This window comes from Oncorhynchus masou, chromosome 24 (assembly GCF_036934945.1).
Source record: "Oncorhynchus masou masou isolate Uvic2021 chromosome 24, UVic_Omas_1.1, whole genome shotgun sequence".
NCBI lineage: Eukaryota > Metazoa > Chordata > Actinopteri > Salmoniformes > Salmonidae > Oncorhynchus > Oncorhynchus masou.
Window position 1 is genome coordinate 34,152,924 of NC_088235.1, and position 15,834 is coordinate 34,168,757.

The 15,834-nt window shown below is 41.8% G+C and overlaps 1 protein-coding gene across 6 annotated transcripts in view; it reads right to left on the bottom strand.

Moving 5' to 3' along the window:
• LOC135512075 (brain-specific angiogenesis inhibitor 1-associated protein 2-like) overlaps nucleotides 1-15,834 on the bottom strand; it is a 177,223-nt gene extending 161,389 nt beyond the window's left edge. For all 6 annotated transcript variants that reach the window (XM_064933717.1, XM_064933712.1, XM_064933716.1 and 3 more), the window contains exon 1: nucleotides 15,546-15,834. In XM_064933717.1, the coding sequence (XP_064789789.1) occupies nucleotides 15,546-15,620 (75 nt within the window). In that variant the 5' untranslated portion in view covers nucleotides 15,621-15,834. The remainder of the gene's footprint in view (nucleotides 1-15,545) is intronic.

A 15,834-nucleotide genomic window follows, 5' to 3' on the forward strand; every position in this document is an offset into this window, starting at 1 on the left:
CCACACACACACAGCCATGAGCCTTGAGTTTAGGAGAAGATTTATAAGAGAGACACTTTATAACAGTGGTGTGGCTCTTTAATGGAACACATCTGTCACTAAGAGGTTTGAGAACAATGCCGCATTTGATTTAGACAGGCGCTTTCATCAACTGAGTGCCCTTCAGTTACATAGGCTACACACACACACACACACACACACACACACACACACACACAAGAAACTAATGCATGATACTAAGATACCACCTGTTTGGTTCTTAAACGTAAGATAAAAAGCCCTTCAATAAATGAAGATAGTCAAGTCAGATAATGTATTATTGAAATCAATCTCTCAGTCTCTACGATCAACAGATCTTGTTTGATTTATTGCTTTGATCATCATAACACTATTGATTAGCAGACTTTTCAACATTGATAATGCCTCTGATTATAACACTATAGATTAGCAAACTTTTAACATTGTCAATGCCTTTGATTAATTAGCATATCAAACCTTCACTGACAGCTCAGAGATGAGATGGAAGGGAGAACATGCAGGCTCCACCATTCATGTAACAGTCCATGTAATGCTATCACTGTCTGTCACTGTCTACCGAAAACCAGCCCCACCTTGATACCCCACATTCCTCCCCTTAACAGTACTCGCATGGTGGGCTGTGCAAAAAATACATACAGGCCTGAACCACGCACACACACACACACACACACACACACACACACACACACACACACACACACACACACACACACACACACACACACACACACACACACACACACACACACACACACACACAGAGTTTGTTCTGACAGGTGTAGCAGGTGTAAAACAACCTGGGATGTCACTGAGACTAAAGCCTGTAGCATGCTTCCCAGTCGAAGTTTGAACATATATTATGACAACATTTTGTGGTTTTGTTCATTTTGGTGTTTGCCAGTTGTTGTCTTTTTTGTGCGCGCACACACAAAAAATCTTTAGGCAAGACGAAGTACAGTAGCCAAAGTCTGGTCAACAGTGCTACTCCTAGTAGGAGTGGAAACTATGGACAGGATTCTTCAATGAAGTGTTTGTTATCATTCAACAAGAGATGTTTAGTTTTCATGTAAATTTTTCATTTGAGAAATACTGCACCAAACATTTTAGTCAGGGTTGGGGTCAATTACAATTAAATTCCCTCTCCCTATAAATTCCATCAATTCATTTAAAAATTTCATAGCAACTCTTCAATTCAAAACTACAATTTCTAATTCAATATTCTGCCACAACAATTCACATAATTCAATTCTTTCTCTAAACTTCTTTCAACTCAAGCAAAACTCAACCCAACTACCTTAAATCATGGCATGTTCAAAAGACCAATTTAACCTCTCAAATACCTAAAAGGGAATCTTCCTGGTAAATCTCGAAATGTTCTCTGCACTGAATTTTCAGGAATTTGAAAATTAGCTTAACAAGTGCAAAATATATAAAATAATGCAATAAGATCCTTTTCAAATTAAAACATACAACCATAAAGATGAAACAAACATTCTTAAACATAACCCACCCAATTAGTGAATATCAGTTGTGTGAAAAGCTGTTTGAACAGCATAAAATAATGCCAAAAATGCTCAATAATCTATTCAACTGGGTAGTGATTACTCTATTATTTAATATTGCGTTAAACAGTTTTTCCCCCCTTGGTTTTGCTCTAAAAACAATTATAATCACCAAAATCATTTTTGATGATATTGGGAAACACCTCAAACAGATTTGCTACACATTTTTAATATTCAAACAAAACCCTTTATGTAACATTTGCACATCATTTTGTTGAGTGCTTCAATGCATAGTTTGAAATAAGACTCATTGCAGACATAAGAGGATCGTGCAGCGCCATGGTCATGTGGGCAACGCAACAAGTTAATATGTGCTTCCACCCTGGAGACCAGGGGTTTAATACCTGTCTCCACCTTTCATTCAATGTGCATGTCTAAATAAAGAAAAAATACAAGAGGTATAGTGGAATTCTACTCTTGTCACGTTCGTTGTAAGAATTATCGGACCAAGGTGCAGCGTGATATGGTTTCCACATGAAACGCACAAATATAATAAAGAATGAATGAAACGTGAAGACAATGGAGTGCTCACAGGCAACTATACATAAACAATATCCCACAAACACAGGTGGGAAAAATAACTACTTAAATATGATCCCCAATTAGAGACAACAATTACCAGCTGCCTCAAATTGGGAATCATACAAAACACCAACATAGAAAAAAAACTAGAACACAACATAGACATACTAGATCACCCCCTAGTCACGCCCTGACCTACTACACCATAGAGAAACAATGGCTCTCTATGGTCAGGGCGTGACAGTTAGATTAGTGACGGTGGCGGCTCCGGTGCAGGGCGAAGTACCCACTCAGCTCGCGGATCCGCCAGCATCGGTGGCGGCTCTGGTTATATGTTGTTACTGTTCTCAATAACATTGCTGCCCTGAATTTATCAGATGCTATCAACAAAGGTCAATGGGAAAAAGTTGTGATGGACTACGTTCTGGAGGAACATCGTGCCATGCTGACTCTCTCTGACTCTGAAAATGAATCAGACGTTGAGGACATCCCTGATTTAGGTAAAAACATTTTCATTGAAGACATTGTAGAGTCTTTGAAATGACGGTGATGGGGAAGAAACGGCGATCAACAGTGTTGTTGTCATGGAAGAAATTGACAGAGTTTTTAGATCAATGGAACACAACGGGCCAAACAAGCTGTGCAAACTAAACAGAAATTACACAGGACGTCTTATTTAATGAAAGGGGTTGTAGTCTGCCGAGAAGCTTTTGTCAGAAATTTGTTTTCATCGCAAGTTAAGGATGGCTGTTAGCTAGCCAGCTGGAGTTTGATGGCTGGCATGCTAGCTAACATTAACATTGAACCTAACTTACTTGGTTAACTTTAGCTATGACAATTGGTTTGTATTGCCAGTAACGTTACTCTAGTGATTGGGATTATAGTTAATTCTTTAGCTAGTTAATGTTAACGTTATATGTCTAAACAAACAACCAAGTTAAAACTTGCTGTTAGCTCGCTGAGGTTAGATGGCTGGCTTGCTAGCTAACATTCATTTACAAAGTATGTGTAACGTTAGTGACGTTTTCTCAGAATGCCATTTCGCATTTATAGTTATAGCCTAATGTTCGCTAGCTAACATTGAACCTATTTGGTTAACTTTAGGTAGCTATGACAATCGGTTGGTAATGCTAGTTAAAGCTTGCTCTTCGTTAGCCAGCTGATGTTAGATGGCTGGCTAGCTAGCTAACATTACGTGTATGAACTGGGTGTAGTGATGTGAAATGGCATTCTGAGAGAACATATATGGGGCGGCAGGGTAGCCTAGTAGTTTGAGTGTTGGACTAGTAACCGGAAGGTTGCAAGTTCAAACCCCCAAGCAGACAAGATACAAATCTGTCGTTCTGCCCCTGAACAGGCAGTTAACCCACTGTTCCCAGGCCGTCATTGAAAATAAGAATTTGTTCTTAACTGACTTGCCTGGATAAATAAAGGTAACATAAAAATGAAAAAATATTTTTATCTGGAAATTGTTTTCAGCATCAGTAGAACACACCTGACTCTCCTCCACCAATCATACAAGGAGAATGGTCTAATGCCTCCCATAAAAACAAAAAGAGAGCTGAACAAGCAGGCAAAGGCAGAAATGCAGTCATCAATTACATGCACCATTTCTCACCAACTGGGGAAACACGTGTGGACCTGAATTGTGATAACTGCAGTGGTCAAAACAAGAACACGTTTGTGCTCTGGTATTGTGCCTGCACAAGCTCCACCACAGTCTGAACCTTCATTTCCTGATCACAGGTCACACCAAGTTTGCCCCCGGCTGATGCTCAGGCCTCATCAAGCTGCGCTTTAGAATGACCAGAATGAACACTTTGTCTGAGATTGGTGGTGTTGTGAAGGACAGCACTGTGACGGGGTCAACATCCCACAGCTGGTTGGACTGGAGGATGGTACGGTGCTGGTGGAAAGCTATGGCTGGCAACAACACCTGACTCTGTACTTCAGGCAGCTGCCACATATCAAGCAGTACCAGCACTTTAGGTGAAAATCATTTTCATTGCATTGTATGCGGCTATTCTTCTAATCTAAACTTGGGAGGTGAATTGATGTTGTGCAGGGTTGTAATGTCTTCAGATTTTTTGATGTTGTTATTCCCTGTTTTACAGCTCCGATGCTCTGGAGCCTGGTGTTGTTGTCGCCAAGGAGCGTTTGGACTGTCGGGATTAGGTTTCAGCAGCTGCGCAACGCTGACATACTTCCGCTAGACAAACTTATCTTTTTGAGAAGATCAGGGAGTTTTGCTATGAACATCACAAGCCCTGCACCAAAGTCAAGGGTCACCTAGCAAAGACTTATAGATGACCTAGAACCAGAGGGTCTGGCGACGAATATGTAGCGAGGGCCAGCCGACGAGAGCACACAGGTCGCAGTGGTGGGTGGCGTATGGGGCTTTGGTGACAAAACGTATGGCACTGTGATAGACTGCGTCCAGTTTGCTGAGTAGAGTGTTGGAGGCTATTTTGTAAATGACACCGCTGAAGTCGAGGATTGGTAGGATAGTCAGTTTTACGAGGGTACGTTTGGTGGTGTGAGTGAACGAGGCTTTGTTGCGAAATAGAAAGCCGATTCTAGATTTCATTTTAGAATGGAGATGTTTAATGAGTCTGGAAGGAGAGTTTAAAGTCTAGCCAGACACCTAGGTATTTATAGTTGTCCACATATTCTAAGTCAGAACCATCCAGAGTAGTGATGCTAGTCGGGCGGGCGGGTACGGGCAGCAATCGGTTGAAGAGCATACATTTAGTTTAACTAGCATTTAAGAAAAGTTGGAGGCCATGGAAGGAGTGTTGTGTGGCATTGAAGCTCGTTTGGAGGTTTGTTAACACAGTGTCCAAAGAAGTGCCAGATGTATACAGAATGGTGTCGTCTGCGTACAGGTGGATCAGGGAATCACCCGCAGCAAGTGCAACATCGTTGATATATACAGAGAAAAGAGCCGGCCCGAGAATTGAACCCTGTTGTACCCCCATAGAGACTGCCAGAGGTCCAAACAACATGCCTTCCGATATGGCACACTGAACTCTGTCTGAGAAGTAGTTGGTGAACCAGGCGAGGCAGTCATTTGAGAAACCAAGGCTGTTGAGTCTACTGATAAGAATACTGTGATTGACAGAGTCGAAAGCCTTGGCCTGGTCGATGAAGACGGCTGCACAGTACTGTCTTTTATGGTTATGATATTGTTTAATACCTTGAGCGTGGCTGAGGTGCACCCGTGACCAGTTTGGAAACCTGATTGAACAGTGGAGAAGGTACGGGGGGATTCGAAAACGGTCAGTGATCTGTTTATTGACTTGGCTTTCGAAGACTTTAGAAAGGCAGGGCAGGACGGATATAGGTCTGTAACAGTTTGGGTCTAGAGTGTCAGCCACTTTGAAGAGGGGGATGACCGTGGCAGCTTTCCAATTGTTAAGGATCTCGGACGATACGAAAGAGAGGTTGAACAGACTGGTAATAGGGGTTGCAACAATGGCGGCAGATGATTTTAGAAAGAGAGGGTCCAGATTGTCTAACACAATTGATTTGTACGTGTCCAGGTTTTGCAAGTCTTTCAGAACATCTGATATCTGGATTTGGGTGAAGGAGAAGCTGGGGAGGCTCGGGTAAGTAGCTCCGGGGGGTGTAGAGCTGTTGGCTGTGGTAGGGGAAGCAAGGAGGAAAGCATGGCCAGCCGTAGAGAAACGTTTTTTGAAATTTTCGATTATCGTGGATTTATCCGTGGTGACAATGTTTCCTAGCCTCAGTGCAGTGGGCAGCTGGGAGCAGGTGCTCTTGTTCTCCATAGACTTTGCAATGTCCCAAAACTTTTTGGAGTTAGAGCTACAGGATGCAAATATCTGGTTGAAAAAGCTAGCCTTTGCTTCCCTGACTGACTGCGTGTATTGGTTCCTGACTTCCCTGAAAAGTTGCATATCGCGGGGAATATTCGGTGCTAATGCAGTCTGCCACAGGATGTTTTTGTGCTGGTCGAGGGCAGTCAGGTCTGGAGTGAACCAAGGGCTAAATCTGTTCTTAGTTCTACATTTTTTGAAAGGGGAATGCTTATTTAAGATGGTGAGGAAATTACTTTTAAAGAACGACCAGGCATCCTCGACTGACGGGATGAGGTCATAATCCTTCCAGGATACCCGAGCCAGGTCGATTAGAAAGGCCTGCTCGCAGAAGTGTTTTAGGGAGCGTTTGACAGTAACGAGGGGTGGACGTTTGACCGCGGATCCATAGCGGATGCAGACAATGAGGCAGTGATTGCTGAGATCCTGGTTGAAGACAGCAGTGGTGTATTTAGAGGGCAGGTTGGTCAGGATAATATCTATGAGGGTGACCATGTTTATGGATTTAGGGTTGTACCTGGTGGGTTCCTTGATCATTTATGTGAGAATGAGGGCATCTAGATTAGGTTGTAGGACTGCCGGGGTGTTAAGCGTATCCCAGTTTAGGTCACCTAACAAAATGAAATCTGAAGATAGATGAGGGGCAATCAATTCAAATATGGTGTCCAGGGCACAGCTGGGAGCTGAGGGGAGTCTTTAACAGACGGCAACAGTGAGAGACCTATTTCTGGAGAGATTAATTTTTAAAATTAGAAGCTCGAACTGTTTGGGTATAGACCTGGAAAGTATGAAAGCTCTGTACAAGCTAACTCCTCCCCCTTTGGCAGTTCTATCTTGACGGAAAACGTTGTAGTTGGGTATGGAAATCTCTATTTTTGGTGGCCTTCCGAAGCCAGGATTCAGACACGCAAGGACATCAGGGTTGGCGGAGTGTGCTAAAGCAGTGAGTAAAACAAACTTAGGGAGGAGGCTACCTTGTCTATCACTGACATTATTGATGTTGTTCTTGTACATAGTTTGAAAATAAGTAAAATATTAGAAAGTATCGATTTCTGATATTGCTACTCTGCAAGTAACCACTTGGCTGTACCATTTACACCTTCTGTAGAGATCCATCCACTTAGCAAGACATAACAACATTCATTTTATATATCAATATCTTGCTATGTGTGGTCGTAACATGATTTTGAGACATACAACAATATCATGTGACTGTATCAAGTGTCCACCACATAAATATGTGTTTATTGACTGTACATGTGCACCTCACTCAGGTTGCATGGCCTTAACTTATGTATGGAAAACTATGTGATAAGTGTGTGTGTGTAACAGTGTATACAGTTGAAGTCGTAAATTTACATACACCTTAGCCAAATACATTTACACTCAGGTTTAACAATTCCTGACATTTAATCCTAGTAGAAATAATAATAATAATAAGTTGGGTGAATATTGGCCCATTCCTCCTGACAGAGCTGGTGTAACAAAGTCAGGTTTGTAGGCCTCCTTGCTCGCACATGCTTTTTCAGTTCTGCCCACAAATTAGGATTGAGGTCAGGGCTTTGTGATGGCCATTCCAATACCTTGACCTTGTTGTCCTTAAGCCATTTTGCCATAACTTTGGAAGTATGCTTGGGGTCATTGTCCCTTTGGAAGACCCATTTGCGACCAAGCTTTAACTTCCTGAATGTCGAGATGTTGCTTCAATATATCCACATAATTTTCCACCCTCATGATGCTGTCTATTTTGTGAAGTGCGCCAGTCCCTCCTGCAGCAAAGCAACCCCACAACATGATGATGCCTTGGCAAAAACGTCAAAATTAATTAGATTTTTTTTATTTATCTTAAGGAAGCGTATACTGGCTATGTTGTTGCTGCGGCGTCTCAAGAGGGACAAACAGTAATACTTCTCGTTTTCCAAGCGAAGGTCTTTTAAGGCAGTATGCAAGGCACAAACATTTGCGTCGCCTAGCCGAGTTTGGCTAGGAGCAAACTGAACCTAAATAGCACCCTATGCATTCGGAAAGTATTCAGACCCCTTGACTTTTTCCACATTTTGTCACGTTACAGCCTTATTCTGTCATTCTGCCCCTGAGCAAGGCAGTTAAACCACTGTTCCCCGGGCGACGAAGACGTGGATGTCCTTTTAAGGCAGCCTCTGCACCTCTCTGATTCAGAGGGGTTGGGTTAAATGCGGAAGCCACATTTCAGTTGAAGTTATAAAGTTGTAAAACTGACTAGGTATTCCCATTTCCATTTCCCTTTCTAAAATTGATTCAATTGTTTTTTCCCCCCTCATCAATACATACACAACATCCCATAATGACAGGATCTTGACTCCTGACCGTCAGGAGGAATGGGCCAAAATTCACCCAACTTAGTGTGGGAAACTTGTGGATGGCTACCTGAAACGTTTGACCCAAGGCAGTGCTACCAAATTCTAATTCAGTGTATGTAAACTTCTGACCCACTGGGAATGTGATGAAAGAAATGAAAGCTGAAATAAACAATTCTCTGCTATTATTCTGACAATTCATATTCTTAAAATAAAGTGGTGATCCTAACTGACCTAAGACAGGGAATTTTTACTCGGGTTAAATGTCAGGAATTGTGAAAAACTGAGTTTAAATGTATTTGGCTAAGGTGTATGTAAACTTCCGACTTCAACTGAATATGTACAGTATATGTAGCTGTATGATTCTTTTCCATATTCAGACATAATGAGCTTTGCTTTGATTATATTCAGTGACGTATTTCACAATAATAACTCACTGAGATGGATAATATCAAATATAACTATTGAAACTATGTCATTTATCTCAACATGAGGCAAAAAAGTGTTTCACCGATCTGCGGCAAATGCTAAAATGTAATTTAATAGAGAAATACTCACTTGGACTCTCAATTGAGCAAGCGATCCAGGATGATTAAGCTCTGACACACCCACACAATGTTGAAGTGTGTGTGTGTGTGTGTGTGTGTGTGTGTGTGTGTGTGTGTGTGTGTGTGTGTGCAGAGGTTGTAATAGGTGTAAACAGCAGATTGTCTGGAGGTGGGGGTGTCCTCCTTTCAGGGCCAAGTCAAGTATGTAGGCAGGCAGAGGCATACACACACACATATAGTCGTGAGACACTGCCCACACGTATGCACACACACATCTGCGTGTGAGTCACACAGCCAAATGTTGCAGACGGCGTCTTGTCTTCTTGGAGTCTGAGCGAGCTTGTAGATTACTCAGCAAGCAGCTGCCAGGCCATAGCAAGGTCTTCAGAGAGACTGCACTGCCACACTGCACCCCATCACAGACAGGCTGCCAATATCCCCGCTTCTCAGGGGATGACACACAATTTACTGCTATGGCATTTCCCCTACTCAACTCCCAAACAGAGTGATGTTCACACCTTGTCTTGATGAAATAAATCCCTTTGTTAATACTATACCATCTGCTAGCATCAGTGGCGGTCGGTGCCATTTAAGATGAGGGCGGATGATCATTTTCTTTCTGAGCATGTTATTATTATTATTTCTATTACAGCATATTGGATGACTGTCATTAATTTATCATTCCCCCAGTTCAATGTAACATTGATTGGTTTAGACTATTACATGGTACTCAAATGGTCCCTATACCCATCATGAGGTTGCTAAAACCTAGCCTCTGAATTACATTTTTTAGTAATCAAGTTGACAGACAGTGACACATTCCATACTGCCTTGCACACTCTTGCCTGCATCTAGCTGATCTAGGGTGTAATCATTAGTCCAGCAGTTGCAAACGACAGTTTCTATGGGAAAGATTCAGGTATTTTTATTCCAATTTCGTTCCGTTTGCTTCCATTTGAGAAATATTTTTCAACTGAATCACCGGAATGAATACACCCCTGATCATGCGCAAACACAGTTCATTTCCATAGCCTCCACATACAAACAGCATGATCACTTAGCTAGCTCTTGCTCTCTCTTGCTTCTCCTTCATTTTGTAAGAAATGAATTTGTTCATAACTGTTCAACTATTGTCTTTCTCTTGAGTCAACAACACACCACATTTTATGGACGGCAGTGCTAGCTAGCTGTAGCTTATCAAATCCAACTTTATTTGCCACATGCGCTGAATACAACAAGTGCAACAATTACAACAAACCATGAAAAGCCCTTAAACAACAGTGTAGTTCAAGAAGAATAACATATTTACCAAGTAAGCTGAAATAAAAAGTAATAATAAAAAGTACCACAATATGTGTTTTCAGTACTAGATTCATTCTCTGATCCTTTGACAACATCAGTCAGTCCATGCTGCAAGAGAGCCCTGATAGGTTGGAGGACATCCTCTGGATGTTGTCATAATTACTGTGGTAGTCTATGGAAAGGGGTGAGAATTATGGACCTCCTAGGTTTTGAATTGAAGTCAATGTACCCAGAGGATGATGGAAACTAGATATCCTCTGGCTACACCATGGTGCTACTGAGTACTGTTGAGGCTACTGTAGACCGTCATTGCAAAACAATGTATTTTAATACATTATTTGGTGACATTAATATATTTTGTATAGTTTTATCTAAATAAAATCACTTTAATGTTTCTCAAATTTTATGAAATTCACTGAGGATGGTCCCCCCTCCTCCTCTGAGGAGCCTACACTGCAAGCATCCAGCTCTTCTTCTTCTCCTCCTCCTCCTCCCTGTGACAAGACCAGCCATCGCCTTGTGCACTTACAGGCTTGAAAAGTACACTGAGGGTAAAACTTGAGCAAGATAAAACAATTGGGAGTATCAGGTGCTAAAATAACAGCTCACCTTTCAGACATGGACTCTCTAGAACAGTGGTATTCAACGCTTACCATATAAAAAGGTCAGTGCCTGCTGGTTTTATACCTGATAATGAATTTCACACACCTGGTGTGCCAGGACTAAATCAGTCCCATATTAGAAGGGGACAATGAAAACAAGCAGAGGAACTAGCTTTGAGGTCCAGTAGAACTTGCTTTGAGGTCCAGAGTTGAGTTTGAGAGATCTTGAACATTCTCAGCATACCTGTTATGATGTGGATTGAGCAATTAGTTAATTAGATACACCTGTAATGTGATCTGCCATGCAAAACTGATACGATTGAAATGCAATTGACCAATTAATTAACTGCATGAGGTGATACTGATTGAAAGCACTTGCTCTTGAATAAATACTGAATAAATAAATAAATGCTTAAACTTTTAGCATCTCCTTAACACTCACCCTCAGTAACAGACCTGGTTGTATGGTATGTAATAGAAGCTGTCACTCATCTGGTCAGGTGTTTAATGAACAAATCAAGACATCTAAGTGTTTCTTTAGAGAGGCCCTTAGAGATATTAACCCATGCTGAAACACACACCACTCTACCAGCCTAAGAGCTGTATGCATGCATGCACGCACGCACGCACGCACACACACACACTTACAGCCCCCGCCAGGTAGCATCCGTCTCCCAAAAATAGGCCCCCAGCCGTGGGTCAAATTACCAGGGCAGCTACTAATCTCCTATCCTCTGCGTTTCTCCACCACTCCATCTCTCCCTCTCCTGCTGGGCTCTTTAATGATGCAGCCTACTGATCAGGAAAATATCCCCCCACTGACTGATTAACTGACTGTTCCTCTCATTCCAAAACACAGGATGATGTTAGACTTCAGTGCAGCTTTTGACATTATTGATCATAGTTTGCTGCTCAAAACAATTATGTGTTATGGTTTTACACCCCCTGCTATAATGTAGATAAAGAGTTACGTGTCTACAAGAAGACAGAGGGTTCTTTAATGGAAGCCTATCAAATATAATCCAGTTAAAATCAGGAATTCCCCAGGGTAGCTGTTTAGGCCCCTTGCTTTTTAACATTTTTACTAACGACATGCCACTGACTGAGTAAAGCCAGAGTTGCTATATATGCGGATGACTCAACACTATACACGTCAGCTAGTACAGCGACTGAAATGACTGCAACCCTCAACAAAGAGCTGCAGTTAGTTTCAGAGTGGGTGGCAAGGAATAAGTTAGCCCTAAATATTTCTAAAACTAAAAGCATTGTATTTGGAACAAAACACTCACTAAACCCTAAACCTCAACTAAATCTTGTAATAAATCATGTGGAAATTGAGCAAGTTGAGATTACTAAACTGCTTGGAGTAACACTGGATTGCAAACTGTCATGGTCAAAACATATTGATGCAGTAGTAGCTAAAATGGGGAGAAGTATGTCTATAATAAAGCAATGTTCTGCCTTGTTAACAACACTATCAACAAGGCAGGTCTTACAGGCACTAGTTTTGTCGCACCTTGACTACTGTTCAGTCATGTGGTCAGGTGCCACAAAAAATGACTTAGGAAAATTGCAATTGGCTCAGAACAGGACAGCACGGCTGGCCCTTGGATGTACACAGAGAGCTAATATTAAAAATATGCATGTCAATCTCTCTCGGCTTATTCATGAGAGGTATTGACATGTTGAATGCACCTAGCCGTCTGTCTAAACTACTGGCACACAGCTTGGACACCCATGCATACCCCACAAGAGGTCTCTTCACAGTCCCCAAGTCCAGAACAGACTATGGGAGGCACACAGTACTACATAGAGCCATGATACATGGAACTCTATTCCACATCAAGTAACTGATGCAAGCAGCAAAATAAAAATAAAAACAGAAAACAAAACACCTTATGGAACAGGGGAGACTGTGAAGCAACACAAACATTGGCACAGACACATGCATACACACACACACACACACGCACTATACATACACATGGATTTAGTACTGTACATATGTGGTGGAGTAGGGGCCTGAGGGCACACAGTGTGTTGTGAAATCTGTGAATGTATTGTAATGTTTTAAAATGGTATAAACTGCCTCAATTTTTCTCTCTCTCACATGAAACTACCACCTCTCCTCGTATTTCTCTCCATGGCCCCACCCTGGCCATTCATTAACAACACTAACATATCTCCTACTGGTCTCAGCATCAGGCTGCTGCTCCACCACCACTGATCATTAAAGTCTACCTACAGGGGTATGTGGAGGGTCAGGTCTAGGTGTTAGAAATTAACCCCAAAAGGAGAGTACGTATATGAGTGTACAGCTCAGTGCTATCTGTGTTGCATGGTAGCGGATGGCCATGACAGATCAACTAGAGAGAACTTACATCCTAGCAGCCACTAGGCTCTAGTTACCATCTGACTATGTCATAAGAGGGAGTACTGAGAACAGTGACCAGTTTTCCCAGGTTGTGCAACCTCTTGCCCCTTTGTACTTCTCCCTCACTCTCTTCACTACATGAAATCTAGCCTGCTTGGACAAAACATGTGACTCCCAAATGGCATCTTTTTCCCTATGGGTCCTGGTCCAAAGGGAATAGGGTGCCATTTGGAATGCAAGAACATCTTACAGTGCAGTGAGTCTCAAAAGTAGCACCTCCGCCCTTGGCTCTGCTAAAGGAGAGCTTTGTTGTGGAAATGGCAGGAGGGGAGTTTTAGACTACAGCGTAGTTTCAACAAACATGGGACGGTCCTTGATTCCCTCTATCAACTCCTCTAGCTTGGTGAAAAGGGTGATGAAAATATGTAGAGAAAAAAAAACATCAAATACTGCCATAGTTCAGAATCTCTAACAAGCAGTGCTTGACTTGAATTAAAATAGGTGCCGATACTAATTTGGAGTGCCGCTACTGTTTGTATTTAGTGCAGTAACTCTGCAATACTTTTGAGCTAATATTCTAGAAGAGGTGCAGGAACTCAAACAGTAGAAAATATGAGTTGCCGGTACTCAGTTCAGGTGAGCTCCTGCCCAAGTCAAGCACTGCTTATAAGCCACCTTGCTAAGATAACAGAGGGAGAGAACATGAGTAACATGACACTACTATTCTGAATTGTATTATATTTGCTCACATGTTTATTTAGCCAAGTTCTTCTCCTCTGAGACAAAGAACAACACCCTCACATGATAATTACAGAAAGAGTGCCACCCATCCCTCCTCACTGATCGCTGCAACACACACTCATCCCTCCTCACTCATCCCTCCTCACTCATCCCTCCTCACACAGGAGACTCCTATAACTCCCCTAACAGATGTCTCCCAACAGCTAGGCTTTATTGGGTGAACCCCACCTACTGTGAGAGCTGTTCGTTTTTTATTTTAATATAAACTTTACCTGATTTTTAAATACGACCCAGCCTAGAAACATTTTAGTCATTTAGCAGACGCTCTGATACAGAAACTATTAGGGTTAAGTGCCTTGCTCAAGTGCACATTTTTATTTAACTAGGCAAGTCAAGTCAAGAACTGCTGGTCCGCAATATGTCATACCATGCCATTTGAGCTGTCCCTATCTGCCCAGCCTGGTTTCATAGACTAAACGTAACATAGTAAATGTAAATCTGAAACACTGAAATTAGTGTGATAAGTTTTGTATGGTTACATAAGACAGATGGTTACTTAAGGAAAAAACAAAGTAGGGTGGTTGGTTGGGCGTATAATGCAAACGTCTACTAACCCAAAGGTTGAGAGTATCAAAGTCATCACAGACAACTTTTGCATTTTTGCTAATTAGCAACTACTTACTAATTTTAGCTGCTTTGTAACTACTTAGTATTACATTTACATTTAAGTCATTTAGCAGACGCTCTTATCCAGAGCGACTTACAAATTGGTGAATTCACCAGTATGTTAGCTAACCCTTCCCCTAACCCTAACCCTTTTAGCAAACCCTTCCCTAATGGCCTAACACTTTAACTCCTAAACTTAACCCTAACCTTAACCCCATAGCCTAGCTAACTTTAGCCAACCAGCTAGCTTATGTTAGGCACCTAGCCACCTAGCTAGTATTTGTAACATTTCATAAGGTTTGCTCATTTTGTAACATATTGTACATTTAGCCAATTCATAACATATTTTCATTGCAAATTCGTACCGTACACAAATTGTAATTCAAAACATATCACACAAAATTAGTGCACAAATTAATACATGCCATACAAAACGTACCACGTAATAGTAAATGGAGTGTGAGGGATTTATGTACAGAATAATACAAAATGCTCTGAGACCAGGTTGGTCTGCCTCGAGGCAAACTGTCACTTTGTTACACATCCTTAAGTAAAATGATGTATTCAAATTAAACTTGGACTGGGGAACTTGTTTTTTTGTCACCTGTGAGTCTATGGCTGTTGGCGTCACTGCGAGCAATCTGTCACTCACTGCTGAGAAAAAGAACATCATTTTGGAGCAGTGATAAGACCCTCTGTGGACGGATGGGGTGAGATTGGACATTTCCTCAGTACACCATAGAAGCCAAAGTCGTTATCATTATTAATGGTTTCGACTATTGTAATATATAACATAAATAGGATGTTTGATTTGTTATATTCGAATATAGAGAGTAACATATACTTATCTTGACCTGTGCCTAAAACAAAGTTCAAAACGTATCCAACAGCAACCACAATCTTATCAGGTTTCACCAGCTGACGAGACTCTACTCATCAACCCACTTTAGGAAAACAATAATCGAGGGAGGAATTATTGAAGCGGGAATGAATGGACAGGTGCATGGGTGTTCTTACCTTATAGACATTCTCCGTTATACGGTGCACCTCGTCAGTCCGAGACATCGTGGGATCTTCTTCAGCCAAAACCATAGAACAGATTTCTTTAGTGACGGTAGCTTTCCTAAGAAATACTACTGAAGAAAAACACAGAGTAGGTGGAAGGAGCCGTAGTAACAAACAACTACAGAGGGAGGCGAACGCGCGTAATATGAGACTCCGGAATCAGGGGTTTTATACGAAACTCGTCTACTGCACCCACATTAACCCACGCAGTCTGGAGGATATACCACGCGTGGAGCGCAGC